General features: G+C 36.6%; 1 protein-coding gene across 1 annotated transcript; it reads left to right on the top strand.

The window, feature by feature from the left end:
• The first annotated feature begins 1,452 nt into the window (after window positions 1-1,452).
• On the top strand, window positions 1,453-17,084 carry LOC148648954 (insulin-like growth factor-binding protein 5). Its single transcript, XM_088607404.1, has 4 exons — window positions 1,453-2,282; window positions 10,877-11,088; window positions 11,222-11,341; window positions 12,123-17,084. The coding sequence occupies exons 1-4, from the start codon at window positions 1,949-1,951 to the stop codon at window positions 12,255-12,257; spliced, it is 801 nt and encodes a 266-aa protein (XP_088463530.1). The 5' UTR covers window positions 1,453-1,948; the 3' UTR covers window positions 12,258-17,084.
• The last annotated feature ends 3,975 nt before the right edge of the window (window positions 17,085-21,059 follow it).

Genomic DNA, 21,059 nt, shown 5'->3' with positions numbered 1-21,059 from the left:
AACTTTACCTAATTTGAATTTTGTGATTTTTAATTGTGAAATCTAATATTGGACTTAAAACGAATGCCTTCAATTTACACAAAGAACAACATATTTCATCTAGGAAGGCCAAAATTCGAAAATTCTCAAAGGCCAGTTCCTTACGCCAGTGAATTCTGCAGATAAACAGAATTTTGATGTTGTGGTATAATTTGCACGTAAAAATAAAAACAATGAAAAATATGTCAGCTTCTCTCCCAGTTTAAAGAGCACATTTCTACCTTTGTGTTGAGAACGGTGTCCAATAGTTAGGACAGGTGCAAGCTTTATAACGAGTCTATTAATAGAAAGAAATGGGCATTGACAGCCCTGTTATCTAAATACAAAACAGGGACCTTAGCAGGGGACGCATGTGCACCAGAATCTAAGGCCTGCATAGACTAGTTTTGGGGTTACATTAAAAGCTGATTAATGTATTCAAATTCACAAGTAAAGACAATACAGATGAGAAGTCTATTGTCAAACATCAATGTTGATGACGGTGGAAATTACTATCATTTATTTACATATGGTGATTCAAACGGAAAAATGAAATGTACAGAGGTTAAAGTTCCAGGTAATTTAAATAGGTTGTTCACAATTCATCCTGGTTTACCCCATATGTGAATTATCTACCAAAACGGAAATACCATATGTCAATTAAAAACACTAATTCTATTTTTTAATAGTTCTTAAGAAAAACTTTATACAATTTGATGGTTTAGTACTATTCAATGTGCGCGTGCCTTTACTTGTTGATTTTAGTGAGGGTCGTATAATTATTTCGGCTAATTTTAACGATTACTTTTGGGTTAAAAGTGATATACAGTATATAAAAGTATAGTATTGATAAAACATAGTTATCGGCGCTTTTGGTGGTTTAAGCACCACATGTGAGTTTCTGTAAGCTATTGAACACTGCTTAAGACAAAACATTAAAAACTCGCAAAATCCTCAAAGCGCTAGATGATCTTTATTGAATTCTAATGTACGCGTATTGTTTCTACTACAATATCTATAGTGGAATGGCATAAAGAGATGTTTTTTTTCTGAGACTAAGCTTCATGTTTAGTAGTTTACAACAGAACACAGAAACCGATAAGAAAGGCATTTGCAAATGCAAAACCTTTGGAATCAAGTGTCTGAATACTTTCCGGAGTATTTAAACCAGAAGCACGTATATATGGTGAACACGAGTCTTGATTACGCCTCCAGCTTCCTTGATTTGTGTTGCACTGGTTGCTTGTATTTCTATTCGCTCTTGGCATCATTTTAGCCTCAAGCGTAAAAGATAGATCCTATTGCAGGAAAAAAAAACTGGAAACTTGCCAGGACCCGCCCTGGAACCAGCACCTTACTGAGGGGACAAGTGCGCCTCCCTTCACCGCTGTTTGGCTTATTCATAGTTAGGGGTTTGGCTGTTTTTAAAAAGGCAAGCCTAGTCTGAAGTTGATCAGTCTGCTTAGAAAAGTTCTCCAGAGGGGAAACTGTTGGAATCGCTTAAAAAGAAAAAAAGGAAAAGGAGCTAGGCTTTTCTACACAGACTTGCAGTTGGTTGCAGACAGGACACCATTTTTTAAACAAAAGAAAGGATTTTAGAGTATTCCACAATCTGTTCGTTCTGCACTTTTTAATATTGGATTTTCATTTAAAAATAAGGAAAAAAATCAAACTTTGCTTCATTCTGCGAAAACGTCATTTTTTTACACCTGCAGATTAGCACAACTGTATTTTTAGAACTCTCGAAAAGAATACAGGTGCGCGTGGATGCTAAATTTTTTTTTTAAATAAACTTCCAAAGGTTTTGATATCAGCTTCCAGAAAAAAGTCAAATCTGACGTGCGGTGGCAGATCATTTAAACATTTTGTTTAAATATATAAAATTATACATATATTTAAAAAAAAACGAGTTTCTTTTTGAGAGAAGAAAATGATCCTCGGGTTTTTTATGTTGGTGACATTTTTCTTGGGACTGTCTGGGTGCCTAGGGTCTTATGTGCCTTGCGAGCCCTGTGATCAAAAAGCCCTTTCAATGTGCCCGCCGGTCCCGGTCGGCTGCCAACTTGTTAAGGAGCCTGGCTGCGGGTGCTGCCTGACCTGCGCTTTATCAGAAGGTCAGGCGTGTGGTGTGTATACCGGAACATGCACGCACGGGCTCCGGTGCTTGCCTCGGAGCGGTGAGGAAAAGCCGCTTCACGCCCTTTTGCATGGCAGGGGAGTCTGCACAAATGAGAAAGGATACAAACCGCACCATCAACCGATTGGTAAGTGCAAGATATGTAATGTAACCTAGCCTCGCTGGAATGTGGATGCTGGACAGCGCGCAACTTTGACACTCGCTCACTGTGTTATCCAGTGTTACCTAATACACAATATAAAGAGTAATAACACGTTAAAAAACCTCCAACCGTATATTTTTTTTCTCCTCGTTGGTTTTAAAAAATGTGAAACGTCTAAGGGGTGTTAGAAAATTGAGCACAAAGCAGCAGGTTCATCAACGAAACTACGATTGCGCTACACAGTATTCACAACACTAAACGGTTGGTTGATATTATCATTTTAATTTCTTGCCTATGTATAGACAACATATTGTGTTGGCAGTGTAGTTGTAGAAAATATCTCTCGTGTTAAAATGTCTTTTGTCCCGTAAATTTGCTTTGATGCCAAGAGCGAATAGAAATACGAGCAACCAGTGCAAGACAAATTAAGGAGGCTGGAGGGGTAATCAAGTCGCGTTCACCATATATACGTGCTTCTGGTTTAAATACTCTGGAAAGAAGCCAGACTATTTTGTGTATTTCAAATTGCCAGTTTCCTTCTCCTTACCTCAGTGGATTACGTATGATGCGCGAATTATTGTCTTTTTACAACAATCGATAAATATGAGAAAGTACCAACCAAGTTTTTCAGCCTCGAAACGACGGTATCACAGATGTCAGGGGCAGGTAGTACCGCTTCAAGCATCTGTTTCAAAAGTCCTGGACTGACACAGTTACTAGCACGTGCACCCGGGCAGACCAAATTTATGTGGAGTGTACTGCCTTAGAAACTCTTCCAAAATAATGACATCAAATTCCTTTAAGCTCCCTTGTTTCATGTTTTGTTTTCATTTATCAGTCAATAACACTCCAATGGTGTATAATTCCATGCCCAGTTAAGGCAGTATTGGGGTTTCTGTACTGTTTTAACATAAAGAAGTGCAGATTTGTATACCTGACTTGGAGTGGAAAAACATAGATCTGCTAAAACGCTACTCTTAAAGCCTGTTCCTTTAATCTGAATCCCCGTGAACAGGTTATCCATGTCTCGCTTTAGACCTGTTTCTGTCTCGTTAAGTGCCTGCTTGTCTTGGTCAGTGTCATTAAGAGTAGCTGTTGTAAAAGCTGAGCTTTTGCATCATCCTGGGAATTATTTCAGGGTATAAGGAAAACTACTAGAGCAATATCTTTACAGTTAATACTGTAGTGTTGCTGAATTACTGTTCGGATACCATACATGTACTGTAAACACATATGGTAGCTAATTTTGCCCTCCTTTATATAACCATGCACGTTAAAAAAGTGTTATTTCTCCACCCTGAACATTACTAAACAGAACGCTATTATACAAAGTTAGACATGAACAGCATTTTGCAATTAGTTCTTTGCATTACAAATCCTGCTTCTGGAAATTTCCAGATTGAATGAAGTGGACATTAGATTCCTGGGGCAACAGATCTTGGCTGGCCTGAGCTAAGGTTTATATCTGTGGGTGGTGTCGAGAGTCGGATTACTGTTCACAGATTAAATCTGAGTTGGTGGAGGGTGGTGTGCAGGGGGGAAGAAGGGGGGGAGGGCAATTAAAAATGAATGAAGGTCTGACTGGCTATAAGCAGACAAATCTGAATCAATATCAAGTTCACACTTAATTTACCCAGGACAAATGTATCCCAGCTGCCTTTAAACACCAGGAGCAATACTACTGGAGTCAGTCCTGCGACAGCATTACCAGTTTTCCTTTCCTTATGCATTTGCCTCACATCCAATAAGTGAAGAATCCTAGACCTGGATTGTTTATTCTTGTGTAGGGAACCCTTTTATATGGCAGATAGAGCTACTGTATACATTAGTCAGCATGTTGCTGGGATACTTTTGGAAACAATTCATTTTCTGTATAGATGGCAGACAGATCCCTCTAATCATGTTTAACCTGATATGCTTCTCATATCTCACAAATTCTGTTTGGGGAGGCTCTTTCTCCACTCACACAGACACCTTATCCTATCTCGTTTTTAAATCTATGCAAATCTTCAAAAAGGAAAAAGTCCCCTCTCTGTTAATATATCCCCTAGCTAAATTATATGTAAAAATGGGAATCTTCCCTTTCCATCTCTCTTAACATTGCAGTGGGCACGCAGTTGCACTGCAATGATTCAGCAAAATGTTTTTGGAACAGTTCTTTAAAGCTCTGTCGATCATACCAAGATGTATTTAGAATACAGTTTCTCATTTCTGCTGGGGTTTTGTTTCGACCCAGTTTTACTGACTGAGACCAGAGATGTAGGAGTGAGGATTAATGTCCAGGGTTTTTATTTTATACATTCATTCTTCCCCCCAGAACAAAGTCTCATTATACTGTTACTGGATTATATTTGCATGTGTAATTGAATCGTTAATTGGTTGATTTTATGAGACAGTGAAATGCTCAAGTTGGCATTAAAGTGGCCATAACCTGGCTCTTCTTGCCAAGGGTGCTTATGATTTGTGGCTTCACACATTATGAAGCGGTGTGAATTTGGAACATCATGACTGGTGAACTGCTGCCAACAGATATGACTTCATGGCTGCAGATCTTTGCCCTCGTAGATTTTAAAAAAGTGATTTACATTTGAACAGATTCTTTGCCAAGAAAGAGCAAAGATGATTAAAAAGTGACTCCAAATCTAGAAATGTAGATTTTGGCACAAACAGCATGCTGTGTGGCTAAAATGTTGTATGATCTTTCATAAGGACCAAGAAGAGCTTCAAGTAACTTGGATAGAATTAATGTTATTCAGTACATACAGAGTAAAAGTGAAGCAAGAAAAGTCTCAACAAAGCAAGGCAGCACCTTAACTCAGAAATTAAGGTTTTACATTGGTTAGAAGGCTCACGAAACATCAAGAGCAACAGCTTTATGTTGTTTGTATGGTAATTCACAATTGTGATGATGTATTTTGCAGCATGTTTAAACTACAGTTAAGATATTAACTGTATCATTTATTTTTGTCCATATCATCTTTCCATTTCAAATGCCTTATGTTTCAAGAAAGTTTTTGAAATTAAAACAAAACAAATAACTTATGTGTTGTAAAACCAAAATTCATTTAAGACTATGTCTGATTATCCACTTAATCACTTAAGACACCTGGAAAGGCATCTGTAGGAAACATTGTGTGGATTATTCATACTGATATGGGGTCCTACTCTTGTTAGATCCTGACATAGATACTTAACATTATTTTCTTAAGAGGTGACCTCAGTATTGTTGCTCTGTTGAAGACACCATTCCATTGAGTACAAAGTTCTCATATGCCTTTTGTCACTCGTGGCCTTATCACTCAATAATCAAACTAGACTTTTTCCACTAAACAGAAACAAGAAGCATAGTTTTTGATACAGTTTTCAATCCCATGCTTTGTGATACTGTGGGAAAGTGTAGTTTTCTGACCACCAAATGCTGTTAGGGCTTTGAGGTCACTACCTATGCTCTTCTTGGCAGTGTACTCCAGCATTTTTTATTACAGCAAGCACTTCTTAATTGAGACTTGAATAGTACATCTCTGCTATTTTTAACTTGGCGGCAGCAGGATGTTGGACTCAAGTATAAGCAGGAAACTAGTTTGATTACACTCTATTACTTCTTTTCGTTTGGTATTATGCTTATAAAATGGTTATTTCCTGTGAAGTGTTAGCTACGCAAGGTCAATGCAAATTGAGTGGAGAGAAAGGAGCAATTGTAAGCCAGATACAGGACCACGAAAAGCTAAAGGTAGAAAATGGCAATTTTGCTCCCTTATTACATGCAGATTTGCAAAATATGCACATAACCATTGCCTTTAACAACATCATATTTAAAGAGAACAATTCTGACAAATTGTTAGACCTTTGTAGTATATAAAAAATACTTTATTTCAATCTTGGTTTTAGGCAAAAGATCTAGACTATAGATCAAAAGTTATGAAAACATTTTTCTATATATGGAAGCTCACATTGATACTTTGGAGAGAAACCCACATGTTATTTGAAGAACAGGAATTTAGTTTGTTTAAATTATGGACATTTTATCTGTCAGCTGTCAAAAATGAAGATTTTGCTTTTTTCAGTATATGTTTAAGGTATATAAGTATTATAGAATTACTGCTTTAAGACAATGATTGGTATTCTGAGTGACTTTAGTATTCCTATCATATGAAAAAACATTGTCAGACAGAATTTTTCTTATGTTACGATTGAAGATGTATTACTAGAGATTATCTTGACTAATCTGAAGACACCTGTCTGTAATTACGTGAGCAAGCCTAGATATCATTTTAAGTTCTTATTCCGATTCAACTATTAGTTTTTTAACTGTTACAGATATCGTGCAGAAAGCAACATCAGTTTTGATGAAAACATACATATTGTATGAGTAAAAAAACTATTTTGTCTGCATTTAGATTTACTGTATATGGAAGAAAGATTTCTTCTTTCTTCTGCAGCAGTGAATACGTAGGGCTTGCTTGATCATGGGAGCTGGGACAAATAAACACTTGATAGAATTACAGTAACTGAACTCTGTACTAATGTTGCTCTACAACTCAGTAGTGTCTTATGTACTTGTAGGTTCATTATTCTGTTCTCTCAAAAATGTTCTAAACACTTCTTTAAAGTATACTTTCTAATCACTGTTTACTAATTGTGTACAAAGATGCAAAGCAAGACAATCCCAGGCAAACATTCAACCAATTAGTTTTGTACATCCACTTCAAAGTTGCTCATTTTTTGTTTTTGTTTTCCCATGGCCCTCGTCTCCTCCCTGAAGGTCATCATCTGTACAACAGTTAATTCAGTGGAGCTTTTTGATACTTTGGAGCAAAATAAGGGCCTGGGAGCCATGGTTGGGTAGCGATGTGCATTAAACAAATTAATACAGCTCAGAATGCCATCTGATCATTAGCATTATCTGCTTCCACCCTTATTGAGGTTCAATGCTATTTTTAGTTCGTTTTCATTATCTACTTGAATGAATGTCTGCAGAACTTAATTGCTACTTTAATAGCTGTCATTCTCCGGAACTTGGTGTACACGTAGCCAAACTGGTCTGCTAATACACACTGTGGGCCAGGTGTAAAGTTCAACATTTTGTTATGATTTTGCAAAAATGTGGGGTTTATTTACTTTTCCAAGAGCTGCTTCTTCTAGCAGTAAGGCACTTAAGATATTCATGAAGTATAATTGGCCAGCATGTATGTTAATATTTAAAGAGACCCATATCAGGTGCACATCCTTTACCTCCTCAGTATCTCTGGTCTTTATGGAAACTTTAGTGTGATCAAGCAGGTAGAAACAAATACCTCTTTTATCTATTATGCCAAAGCAGATCTAAATAGATGGACTGCACATGATGTTTCTGTCATGAAGTTCCTCCAGCACTTTGTCACTGTTTCAGATATAACATATTGGTGAACTCGGCTTCTTTTAGAAGCAGGGAAAGGCTTCACAGCAAAATCAAATTTTGGCACCAATCCTTCAGCACTGGGGAAATAGACAAGGGGTTAAAAGAAAAACACTGTCCTACCTGAGACATTCACACAAATGGCTCGACCCGTGTCTAATGTGACACGGGTAAAAAACGGTAAAACCCATTATTAGCATCTACTAGATTAATTATCTTCATCTATCTGTGACATATAGAAGGTGGTTGTGTTTCCTGTGTGACGTATGTGACCATAACCTTGTGTTTTTCATGACTTGAAATATGTCATTTAAGGAACCCTGGAACTGCTCTTTTTCAACCAGCTAGCCATTCAGAGAATACAATAGTGGTGGATTGTGCTCCACCATTTAATAAAACATGCTAATTCTTATCAAGTTACTGTTACAGATCCAGAGAAATCTACTACTGCAAGTGTAGGCAGGCTAAAGATGAAAAACTGCATAGAGCTGCCTGATCAGCTTCATTCTTAGGTTCAAAGTTTGCATTTTGACTTCAGACGCCGATGTTCATCCAGAGTCTGTCCAAAGTTGACTACACTATAGTTTGTTATGCCATCAATCTTAAAAAAAAACAAACAATTATACCTTACTGATTTTAAAAGATGTTTGCAGAAAGCAAGTCCCAGAGTGTATGGAAACTAATTTGTATGATTATTTTTAATCTTCCACCCAGCTGTCCTCTAATATCTCGCTGCTGTCTCTGCAACAATACTTGGCACATTCCCTCAACATTCCAGCCAGACTCTGCCTTCCAATTGCCATTCTGTCGGATTTCCTTACTGGATAAATATAACCACAGTCATCCACTGGCACAGTGGTTCAGTTAGTCTTGGACTGGCAGACACCCCAGTAATTCTATGCTTACTATACAGTAATACCTGGGAGAATGACTGTCTTCTTGATGGTCTGTGTACACTGGATAGCCTCAAGAAACCTGTGCCCTTGGTGGTGCTTATTTTATCTAGGGAGCACAACTTCTTCAGGATCCATAGAGGCTGAGAAAGGAAAGTCAGGCAGTGGTTGTTTGTGTTTCTGTTTCACAGTGACCCCTATAGATGTACACAGTGGGGCCAGGTGGAAACTGGGTGGAGTGCCTAGCAACATTGAGTTGCCTGACCTACCAGATTGAAAGCAGCCTTTCTATCTGGGTGTCCTTGAACATTACATGAACTATAATGTATAAATAATCAGATGAATATTTTGAAGCTAGGGAGGAAAACTGATAGATATGCTTAGAGACAACTTGCATTCTTTTAAAGCAGGTTTTAAAGGTAATTTATAGTTTTGTGCGGATGTTAATTGGTGTTATTTCTTCTTGAACTTGCTAATATCTAGAGCTTGTCAACATGCTGGAGCAAAGAGATATAGCTTATAGGGAGATACTGTATGTTACGAGGTTCCTGGATTGTGAAGATCTTTGCATATGGATAGGAACAATGACGTTAGCATGCCAGACGACTAGATTCCTATGTGAGACCACTGAATTGCACATCATATATCAAATTTGATGGAATTTTTGGAATTATCTTCCACAAATATACATATGCATAGTATAGTATGTATAGTTAACTTAAACTGTCATTCTTCCAAACACATGTATTATAGTCAACAAATGTCCTATGCTATAACAGACCACTGTTAAAAGACCACTGTACTTAATTTGACAAAGAAATGTTTGGTGTATAAGTCTAAGAAGAATCTTAAATTCAAAATCTATAGTTTTTTCCATTTCTGGACAGTTTGGACAGCTTTTATTGAACATGGGCATCTTTAATTGCACAAAACTAAGTGCCTGAATATTTGAAAGATTATTTTTACATTTTAAATACAGTACGTTCAGAATCCTAGCTACACTGTCACGTCTTTGATGGACAAAAATTGATGTTCTTGTCCAATAAAGTATTCGAAAAATATATCTTATGTTTGAATAGTTGAAAATCAATTTTCTGTTTGTTTGTTTTTTTACCAAGCAATAAACTTGCCATTAGGCAGCAGTTTTGTCCACGTCTGCCTGTTGCAGCCCTGCAGTTGCCATGGCTCTGTGGTAACTGTGGCTTCAAATGGCACTTAGCATGAGTCAGGGCCGTAAAAGATTCTTCGAGAAGCTGGTAACTTTCCACTCGATTCGTATAGCCACATTTTTCAAATTGAAGCAAATCAGGAAGAGGTCAAAAAGCTCGGACATTTTGTACATCTTAAAACCATTAACTTGTTGAAGAATGCTGGATGCACAAGCAGAAAGTTAGGGAATTTCTGTTGAAAGCTTTATCAATCTGTATTTTTTCCAAGTTTTTAGTTAAATATGAGGAGGTAGATTTCAATGTTCTCAATAACCTGTTTCCAACTCTTCATACTCTAAAATGCAAATACTCTTCTGAGAAATATTTTGTTTGCCCCCAGTCCTCCCCCCAAGACTGTTACTATATCACATTCTAGCTAGTTAGAGCATCTAACGTTCTACCTGAGTTTTGAAGAGGGGATGGGTGGCAGATGAGAGAGATGGTCGTATTCAGTTCAGCAGAAGGCGATCAAATGCAAAAGTGCCCCCTGGTGGAAGCTGTTTTGTGTCTGCTGTACCTCAAATTACAGGGAGCCAACCAGACATTTTAAAATTTTAATTTTTTGTACTTTTATATGTGTAGGTTAATTATTTCTACTTTTAATATAATACATTGCTAAATTTTCCAGCCCCACAGATGTGTTCACAAGACATTACAGAAAGGAATTCGTTGCTTCATTTGATAACATATATCATGCATCTTATTTTAGTCTTTACGTATTTTTTTTCCAGACAAAGCATTTCACAAATGGTCTAGTTCTAATTTTGTAAGTTAATTGAACTTTTCTTCAATGCTTTACCATGTTACCAAAAATTAAGGTTCTCGTAAAATATTATTTTGTTCGTAGTTTGCATAAACATACACTTAATTTGGGCCAGTTGCACTTAATTTCAGGTTGCTTTTGTTGCCTTCGGTATTGTAAGCTGTCTTAGTACTCGGTTGGTGCAGTTACGAGAATGAAATCATGAAAATATCTGCAGTTATCTCATCGTTTAATTATTATGACAACCTGTGGGATTTCCAGCAGATTTTGTTTATAAAGCATAGGTATCCACAAACAGATCATTTTATTGTTTTGTTTAGAGCGAGAATCACGAGAACATGAAGACCCAGTGACAGCTGAAATCACAGAGGACCTGCACCCTGCCAAAGTGCCTCTCCATCCTAAAGACCCCATCCGTGGCAAGAAGGCAGAAGCGCTGCGTAAGGAAAAGAAGAGACTGCAGGAAAAATCCCGATCTGTTGGCAATTTAGATTACTCTCCACTCCCCATTGACAAGCATGAGCCAGAATTTGTAAGTTCACACAGAGGGGGGAAGGGTGTGAGTTCTTAGCACTGTAATGTGTTAACAATTTGATTATACCTTGCTTGTAATGTAAGGTAGAACTGAAATGAACTTGCAGGTTGAACTTGCTATGTTTTTTAAGGGTCCCTGTCGAAGAAAGCTTGATGGAATTATCCAAAAGATGAAAGATACGTCTCGGATTATGGCCCTGTCTTTGTATCTTCCAAACTGTGACAAAAGGGGCTTCTTCAAGCGCAAACAGGTACTTTTTATATGATTTAACTTGACTACCATGTCTGATGCAGTGATGCGATATTTTAAGTTAAATGCTTAATGTAGAAGCAAAATGTACTTTTTTCAAAGAAGTAGCTGTGTTCTCTGTGGAGACTTAATACTTTATTAAAGGCCCCAGAGCAGTCCTAATAACTTTTGTAATCTCTGATCTACTGCCAGCCTATGCTTTAACTTCAATAAAGTTATTTAAGATATCTTAATTGTATAGTCAAAGTATTTGATTTTGACAGAATATCTCTTGTCATCTGTTGTCTGTTAATATATCATCTGGATGATGATACTGGATGTCAAGGCCCCTCATGTTATATGTTCTGTGTCAATAAAATAAAGCAGCTTTTTAACTGGAGTCTGGATACAGGTCTCCAGAATGTCAAATTCAAAAGACCTGAGGATTTCTCGTATATCATTCTTGTTTTTAGAAATATCCTTTTTCCCCAGTGGGAACCTTCAGTGATTTGGCAGTAAAAGACTTGTTCTGTTCATTTTTAATCATTAAGGAGATACCCTTTAAAAATACAGGAATCTGAGGCTTTCATGATGTGTTTGACTCTGAAATGCCTTTAAATGGATTGCAGCTACACAACAAAAGCAAAATTCCCCTTCCTCTTTCAAATGAGGAACCTGTCTGACAAATTACCTGCCTCAATCCAGCTGAGCATCGTCAAACCCAGTGGCTTTACACAGTGTAGTCTTGTTCCCTTCGAAGAATGATGTGCTTTTTTTTCCCCCTCATTCCCCCTGTGATGCAGTGTAAGCCATCCCGTGGGCGAAAACGAGGAATATGCTGGTGTGTGGACAAGTACGGGGTTCAGCTGCCGGGCACTGACTACAGTGGAGGAGACATCCAATGTAAGGACCTGGAGAATAGCAACATCAATGAGTGAGGAACAGCTCTCCCTGAACGCATGACCCAGGGCCTGCCTCCTTCCTTCCTGCCCGTCCGCCCGCCAGTCACTTTGAGATTCAAAATAAAAAAAGGCATATGAACCTTTGACTGTGCGCTCAACTCTAACTAGCTGGACCCAGTAGGGCTAGCCCTTTTTCTGTCTATTATGTGACCTCTCTGAACAAAATGAGCTGGGTCTGAGCAATTCATTTGTAAAAATATATACATATATTTATATATTTTTATAGAAGCTGAGGTTTGAGCACCAAACTTTATTTCTTTTAAAGTTTAATTAAAGCAACAAAAGGCACGTCTGTGAAAAAAGGCTTTGTCTTTCACGTCTATTACTTTGTGGCATCAGGAGAGATACCAGGAACTAATAATATAGGCAGAATGATGATGCATTTGTTTGTTTTTCAAAAACAAAAACACATGAGGTAGGGATCTGCTGAAACAGTTCTCACTATCCAGGTATTTGTCCTGTCAGAGCACTTATTTTGTAGGGGAACCTCATTTGCTTCTTAAATTTATGATTTCTTTTCTTTAGGTTCAATGTATGTGTTTTTGTGAGTGTGTTGAGAGAGCGAATTTATAAAAGAATGTCTTTTTTCCTGTCATTGACACTTCCACGATGTTTCCTGTGTATTAATACTGATAAAGGAATCTTTCTGGAAGCACACTCTAACGTCCTATAGAGATAGGGTGTTTCTGAATTTAGGAACCATAGACCAAGCTTAAAACCAGCATTCTGTGGACAAATAAATAATATGACTCCTTTAATGGTCCATTTTACCAGTTGTGCCTATGTAACCAGAAACTGTCAAACAAATCACATTAATTTTCACAGAGAGTGCTATTTCTGCTGCCTAAAAGAGGTCAAGCAATACAATTTATATATCTTTTTGTTTTAAGGGATTCTGTCTTCAAATATGCAGAGCTTTGAAACTTGATTGGAAACTGTGAGACTGCATGATGTGGTGGCATGACCACCATCTCTATCACCTAGAGTATCTTATACAATATATCTATTCACAGTTCAAAATTGTTGGTGGTAAAAATGTTTGCTTCTTTTTTGTCACACAGAGATCACTTTGCAACTTTTTTAAAGGATTTTGCATTATTTTTGATTGATGTAGCTACTGCATTGCCTATTGTTTTCTGAATTCCTTTGTAAAACAGTTTCATTACTCCAAAGTTTTAACAGACAAATAAAGCTGTCTTAAGGTTTTGTGAAGATGATGCATAGTCTCAAATATAGTGAACGTGGTGCATTGACACAAAAATAAGCTAATAGATTCTCTGGTTTGATTCAGTTTGTGCTGTTTTCTTTCCTTCAGTGAAGAAATAGCTTGCTAGTTACTGAGCTGTGTTTTTGAATGTTATTCAGTCAATTAGTCTGAATAAGATTCTGAATAGAGACAATAAAACGTGTAATCTAGGTTTTAGTGTAGGTTCGTTTCTGTTACAAAGAGCTAGGGAAAAAGCCTGGCCCCTGCATAAGGGTTTTTTTGTGTACTTGAGCCAGTGTCCTTTAAAAAGAACTAAAGCACAAGCTTTCATTATGATGATGTATTTGCATAGTTTCTTTCAGTCTGTCACAACTGAAAGATTGTTGTTCCTCTTAACTTATTTGTTTCGAATAATATCAGCATGTTAAGTCAATTGTAAATTGAATTCTTGAATCACCAATCGAAAAAGAAAAGGAAAAAATAAATACACTGAAATAAAATACACACACTATCACAACAGGGTCTTTTAGATTGTGGCCTTAGACCTGTATGGAAATGTGAGTGCCTTTTCTACATGCAAATATTTTAGATATTTGAATGGAGTTTTAAATAGAGGCCTAGAATATAATATGCCTTTACTTAACTATATATGCCGATAAATTAAAGTAAATGCCTTGGAGATACCCATGTAACATAATAGTAATTATGATATATTGTAGCAACCACAATTAATCCAGCCATATAATACTGGCAAATAAAGGTGTATTGTCTGCTGTTTAGCAAGCTGCACTTTTTTCTAGTTCAGTGGATGTTCTCTGTTGAGCTGATTTTCAATTGGAATGATGAAAATGTTCTTTTATGTCACAAAAGTACCTCATCTTAACACAAATGTGTGTCTAGATAAATGTGACAAGTGATGAACAGTACAGATAACTTCCAATTCATATATTTCTGAATATTCAAAGTGACCATTCCATACTTGAAGCCACAATTTGAAGTTTATTTATTATTAATATTACTACCACTTTTTTGGTCATTTTGTAGTCCCTAACTGCCTACATCAGAACGGAGCAGAAAGGCTTTTAATGAGTGATGCCAGATCACTGGAGCATCACAAAATATCAAAGATAGTCTTGTTGTCCCGCAGCTTTAATTTTGGTTTTCTCGGCATGAGTGGTTGTGCCTCTTCAGAAAAAGATGAAGATGAATTCTCAGATGACTTGATTGATAGATTGGACCCCTGTTTTTATAGGCAAATATGAAATCCTTTGATATAATACACAGTTTGTACCGCAATCGGAAATAGAAGTATAAAACATAACTTAAATCTACTTATCCCAAAGGCTTTACTACTGCTTTGGTGTTTTTAATACTTAAAATAGGACAATAAATGAAAAAGTGGATTAGTGGATACTTTATAATAAATCCACTAAGCATTTTAAATTCCAAAACTTGTCAATTAATTTCGGATTTCTTTGTGGCTCATAAAATTTCCATAATTGATCACAGATTGATCTATATATATTAAATAGAACACATTTTACTTTGCCAATCTCTGGGGAAGCACTGCATTTTCAGAACAATGCAACACCCATTGCACTCTCTTCTTGCTCTTACGGTTATCCCATTGATCAGATCAGTTTGCATAAAAGCAAAAGCAGCCTTCATCTGCTGCATTCAGTGCACTCAAATCCTGTCACAGAATATTTTAGTGCAGTTATCATTCAGACAACAAGTTATGAGCAGCCAGCAATTTGTATGTTTAAAAAACACAAATGTTATCCAGATTGATTTTTGCATTATGGCTTTGTGAAAAAGAAAATTTCTATAAACTTTGAAAACGAAATTGAAAAGAGGACTGCAAAAATTCCACAGTCTTTTATGGATGTGTACCTGTGTATTACTTTAAAAGCAAACTGAGCCCTGGGTCTATAATCGTGTAAAATGTGCACACATGCTGGAAAAGCCATAAACAAGTTTGGTATTCATGTTAAATCGGCATGAACACAGAGACTTGTATAGAATGTTCTTTAAACTAAAATAAATCTTTTTTCAAAGCTTTTGAGCCACTCTTAAAAGCACTGTTAATGTCTGGCATTCAGTCAGCTCCATCTTAAATTTCTATCATTAACACCAGAAATTGAAATAAACTCAGTTGAGAAAGCAGCTTGCACTTAAAAAAAATGACTTCTTGCTGTACCTTTAATAGCAAATTCCTTTTACTTTAAGGAACAGATGCTGCTTTCCATTGGAGGTTTTCTTTAATAAGGTTTAGAATTACTTTGACAGGGGCTGTGCAGCCCATGCCTGGGGTGTGGAACAAATTCAGTTAAGTATAACAATACTACTAATATAAAAACAAATTCTGCTACTACACAACAAAAAGAATTTCTGTCTTAGAGTCATTTGGAAAAGAGCACAGAACAGTCAGGGATTTATCAGAACTCTGTTCTCTGACAGGCAATTGCTAAAGGGTGACACAATCAGCACTAGCATCACATACTGTAGATGCACTTAGCAAATGACAAAGATCTTTGGAATCTGAGAACTGTAGAAATAATGGAGGTAGTAATCATAATTATTTTCTTCCTGCTCACTCCCTTTTTCCCTGGTAGAACTGTTCCTAAACACAAGGTGAGCGGAAATGTACATTTCCCTTTGGTTTGTCGAAGTGTTAACAAAAGGCATCAGTCTGTCACAGTGAGACAAAAAAAAATACAAGTTTTGCAAAGACAAGAGAGTTTTTTTTATTAAAGTCTAATAAAATAGTTTCTTCCAGCAGGTTAATGTAGTTTATTTTATATGGCCTACAGAGTTATCCTCCTACTATGTGCTGGAATGGTTATTTTCCTCTTGCAATACTACATTCAATGTCATATTTAGAGCAACTAATTAATTGCAAGGATCTCAACCAAAGAAAAAGCCTGAAAAGAACTTACATTTCGTACAAATTTCAGATCTAGGTTGCTCACCACACTTTTTAAATGGGAGAGGATTATGATCATATATATACAAACATTTATCTAGAAAATAGTTTCAGAAATTTCTTTAAAACATGCCATTTGATGCAAAGCATCCTCATGTTCAGGTGCTACAAATGACAGTAAATTACAGAGCTCTGATGATAAAGATCTGGATTTTAATAGCTTTGTTATTTAAAATAGAAATGTAAAAGTTCAAATACACCACTTAAAACCAGACTTAATTGTTAGGTTTTTTTAATTAGCCTAACCCCAGAAGTGTCCTCCAATCAGATTCTGTGTCTCCTACCTGGTAAGACTACAGCAATAATCACAGCTCTCATTACAGTAGCTAACTATAGCTTCTTTTGAATGCCGAACTTTTTTTCATGGAGAAGAAACAAACTATTCATTATCTTAACATAATGTAAACTGGTTTGTGAAAAAAAAATGTGGCAGGAGAAAAATGTTCAGCATTTGGAACTTTGCTGAAAAAATAAAAAAATCTCAATTTATTAAGTGAATATCACTGTGTAATATTTATTCATCCTGTAATTTATGTACTCCTTTAACCTTTGTCTTTTTGTTATGACAAAGCATTTATTTAAATAAAGTTGTGTATTCATTTAAACCTTGGAGGTGTTTTGTCTGAAAGTTCTTGTATGCTTTTATTTTATTTTTTTTAAATGCAGTATCAAATGCCGTGATCACTAAAGCTAGTTGCACTCTATATCTCTGATGTTACTAGTTTGAACCTGGATCATGACTCTCACCAAGTTAACAGTGGACAGGACTCACCAAGAAGAAGCACACAACTGGCTGAATGTAGGGTTAGGATTATTCAATCGGGTTCCTCTTGCCTTTTTATGACTTTTCAAAAATCATCTTTACAGTAAAATCAGTAAGAGCCAAACCATTAACTCTGCTATCAGGCATATTAGGACTTGTAATGTGTCAAAAGACAAAGGAAGGTTTCATCACTCTGGTCTCCTCCCCTGATAGCTGATGTGTGGCGAGTTTACTGGGGAAGTATGGCTGCCGTCGCATCATACAGGTGGGTGCTGCACATTGGCGGTGGTGGAGGGGAGTCCCCATTACTAAATTACTCAAGTATAAAGCACTTTGAGTTGATTGTCCAGAAAAGTGCTAAGTATAAGTCATTATTATTATTAATTTAATTATTATTACTATTATTATTATAACTTCCCTTGACTTGAATAACACTAGTTTAACAAAGTATCCTAGCATTTTGTTGACCTTTTTATAGCTTCATCCTATTGTCTTTGTCATTCTTACTCCATGTATTTAAGGCTCTGCAGTCATCTGCCCTTGTATGTACCTGGTGTCTGCCCTCCCCAGGGTCTTTTTAGAATGCATTGGCAGCTTCTAAAATGTTAGTTACCTCCCCATTTTTCTTTCACTTATGAGCTGAACATTTGCAGAATCGCTAGAATGTTTGACTTTAGATAACAAAATTGTCATTTTGTGTTGATTTTCCACAATTCCGAATCACCATGTTTCACTGTAGTGATATACACAGCATACTGTATGTCAGTTAAAACAGAATTCATTCTATCAATATTAATTCCACATTTTTACTACATTCGGAGCTCTAAAGTTAAAAGTAGTTGAAAATCAGTATTTAAAGTTAGTTAAATTCCACTGTCTACTTTCAGTGTCTGAGAATTAATCACATTGTACTATGCTAATATATTACTATTTGAATGACCAATTCCAAGGTTCATTAAGCAGTTTCATAAAGTCAATCACATAATCTTCAAATATATTTATTTACAGTTAATATGAACTATTATAGGTTCAGTACCAATGTTTTGGAAAAAGGTTTTATTCGTAGAGCTGTCAAGATCATGAAGTAGAATACAATGTAAAAGAAAGCTTCTGAAAATCATCACATTTGTGTCTTACAACGCACCTATTCTTCAGCCCAGTACAAACTGCTTGCCTACTATTTTTGTGTTGAGTTCTCTTTCTGGGTATATCTTTGTCAGTGGCCAAGTGACTTGTTCCTGGCTTCGACAAAAGACACTCTGCTGAAACAAAAAAGGAATTTATTTTCCTCAAAATAATACAACAAACAGTCTTCCAGTGATCACCTGCCTCCCAGACTTCAAGCATCATAAAACAATGCAGTACTCCCAAGAATAAGAGAGCACTGCAGTGATTTGGGGGATAAGGAGGAGGTATGTACCACTCACACTTCATAATTATCACATTAGGAAGGGTACAGGAGAGGTCTTGGAGTATTTAACATTTCATAAACAGGCTATCCTGTCACAAGCTTCCATTTATAAAGTGCTTTTTATGAAACAATTTTATTTTTATTTTCCCATAGAAAAATAAAATACAAAAATATTGAAGTATTCTCCACCACGCATGAAGGACCAAAGGACCTAAAAAAGTAAAACAACTACAATGGAAGCAACAGCAGCACTCAAAGATAACTTTTTAAGGCAGTTAGGCCAACTATCCTGCAAACATAGAGTAGGAAAGGAGAAATATCTTATCGTTTACAAGGAGCCAAATACACCCTTATATATTATAAGTAGATAATTCAAAGGATAAATAAGGTTCTATTGATAAACATTTTATTAAATAAAATAACACAGGAAATAGCATAGGAATTCTAAAAGGGTGATGCTGTAGTGAGGTTTTGTGATTTCTCTCTGCTTGCCAGGAGCCTGTAAGCGAACTTTTTGGGTCTACTTGGTGAGAACTAGGTTACTACGAGGTCACCATATCTGTTACAATACTAAAATACCCCCCCAATCAAACCCCTGTAATTCTACTCCCTTCAGAACTATTATCAAAGATGCTTTCATGCCAGTTAAACAGAAAACTGTGTGGCCGCCTTTTTTCTTAAATACTGTAGGTATGTCATGCATGGGACAAAACAGTATCATGCAAGTTTGGTTGGCTAATGGAGACCAAGGAATAAACAATGGGTGGCAATCAAGTAGTCAATCAAACTTACAATTATGGTTTGTTTCCATATAACAAAGTTACTGCTGGTGTCCAAAACCATCATCCATCTTCTTCAATTGGTGATATAATGGCGATGATGCAAGGCTGTTAAGGCAGTAATTTCAGTAAAGCACTTGGCAGGTCCAAGGTAAAAATTACATATGGACTTTGTCATGATTCTTGCAACTTTGAGCAGTACTTTTTGTTATTGCATTGTCCTTTAAGTAGACTTACTCTCTGGATCACCTACTTGATTGGACTTTTTCCTAGAGAGTAGACCTTTTCTTTTGGTGTAATCAGGAGGAAACGAATGCTCACAAGAAAGATGCCTCACTGGAGCTGTTAGTTCATCACAATGAATTTCATAGCATTTATCCAGATGTGTTTCTCTCCCATTGGATTTTTAAAAGTGAGGCTATCACGGATTATTGTTCCTTGTTTTCTTTCCTGGAGCTTTCCAGTCTGATCTAGTTGTGTATGCCTCACTGGCAACGCCCTACGTCATCTACATGGTGGTGAAATTTTTGACAGTTCAGACAAATTGATAGCTCATTCTCCATTCTCTGGGTGGTGGAGCATGACTGTACTTAGCATACTGTACTGTATATACATGGGAGTAGTGGTTTTATTTTTGAAGTTAAAAAAAGAAATCTGGAAAACTGAGCCAGAATGGAGTGTCCATGATTACAATAATGCATTTGCTCATGGGCAAAGTACAGTAGCTTACCTTAGGTTGAGTACTAAAGATTTAACAAAAGTATGGCCTAATGAAAGCTGCCATTCAGGAAAATTAATGGATTTCTGTCCAAAAAGTTAAAGAAAGCAGTTTTGTAAGACCAAAGTCCAGTCAGGTGATTCACCAAGGGAAGAATGCAGCTTGCTAAAAGACCGGGAATGGAAGTGATTATGTTCAAAGGGGAAATCAAAGAAGGAAATACTAGATAAGATTATTCTGGAACAATATATTTTGTCTTCAGTTATGGGAGCTTTGCAGCTGGGTAAAAAGACATAGCCCAGTGAAAGGCACTGGGACTTGGACTAGGTCTTTAATTTCTCACACTAGGCAAACTTCTAGGCAACAACAATTGTCTAACCTTCTTCTGTCTTCAGTCCATTCTTTTACACAGCTTACATATTATCTGTGGTCACAGAACATTAGGTGGTCACAATCCAAATGGGTAAGTCACAATGCCCTCCTAAAGTATTGGGACAGCAAAGTGAAAACTGAGTTTTGCTTCTCAGTTATTTGTAATTGTGATGATATGATGAATAAGTGCAGTCTAAAATATGCTTTATTTTGGGTAATTCCATGCAATCATTTAATCCTATTAGAACAAAACCAGACTGTGTTCAACCCAGTGATTTAAAGTTACCATAATTATGCACACACATTCACTTTAAGTACATTTACAAGTATAGAAACAGAATTTGGTTGCTTGGCTTTGCACTTGAGGTAATAATTTCTTGTTTGCAGTCCCTTGAGCTCACCAAATTCCCTAGGTTCACAGTAATCTTTGGCTGAAGCCACTTTGAGTTTTTGCCTATTCTTGGGTGTTTTGACTTCAATTGTGTCTTCAGCATGTAGAATGCATGCTCAATTTGGATTTATATCTGGGCAAGTCCATTTCT

Source organism: Lepisosteus platostomus, chromosome 14, assembly GCF_059453375.1.
Source record: "Lepisosteus platostomus isolate fLepPlt1 chromosome 14, fLepPlt1.hap1, whole genome shotgun sequence".
In the NCBI taxonomy this organism is placed as follows: domain Eukaryota; kingdom Metazoa; phylum Chordata; class Actinopteri; order Semionotiformes; family Lepisosteidae; genus Lepisosteus; species Lepisosteus platostomus.
Note: the sequence above shows the minus strand (reverse complement) of the source record. Positions and strands in the feature narration are given on the sequence as shown.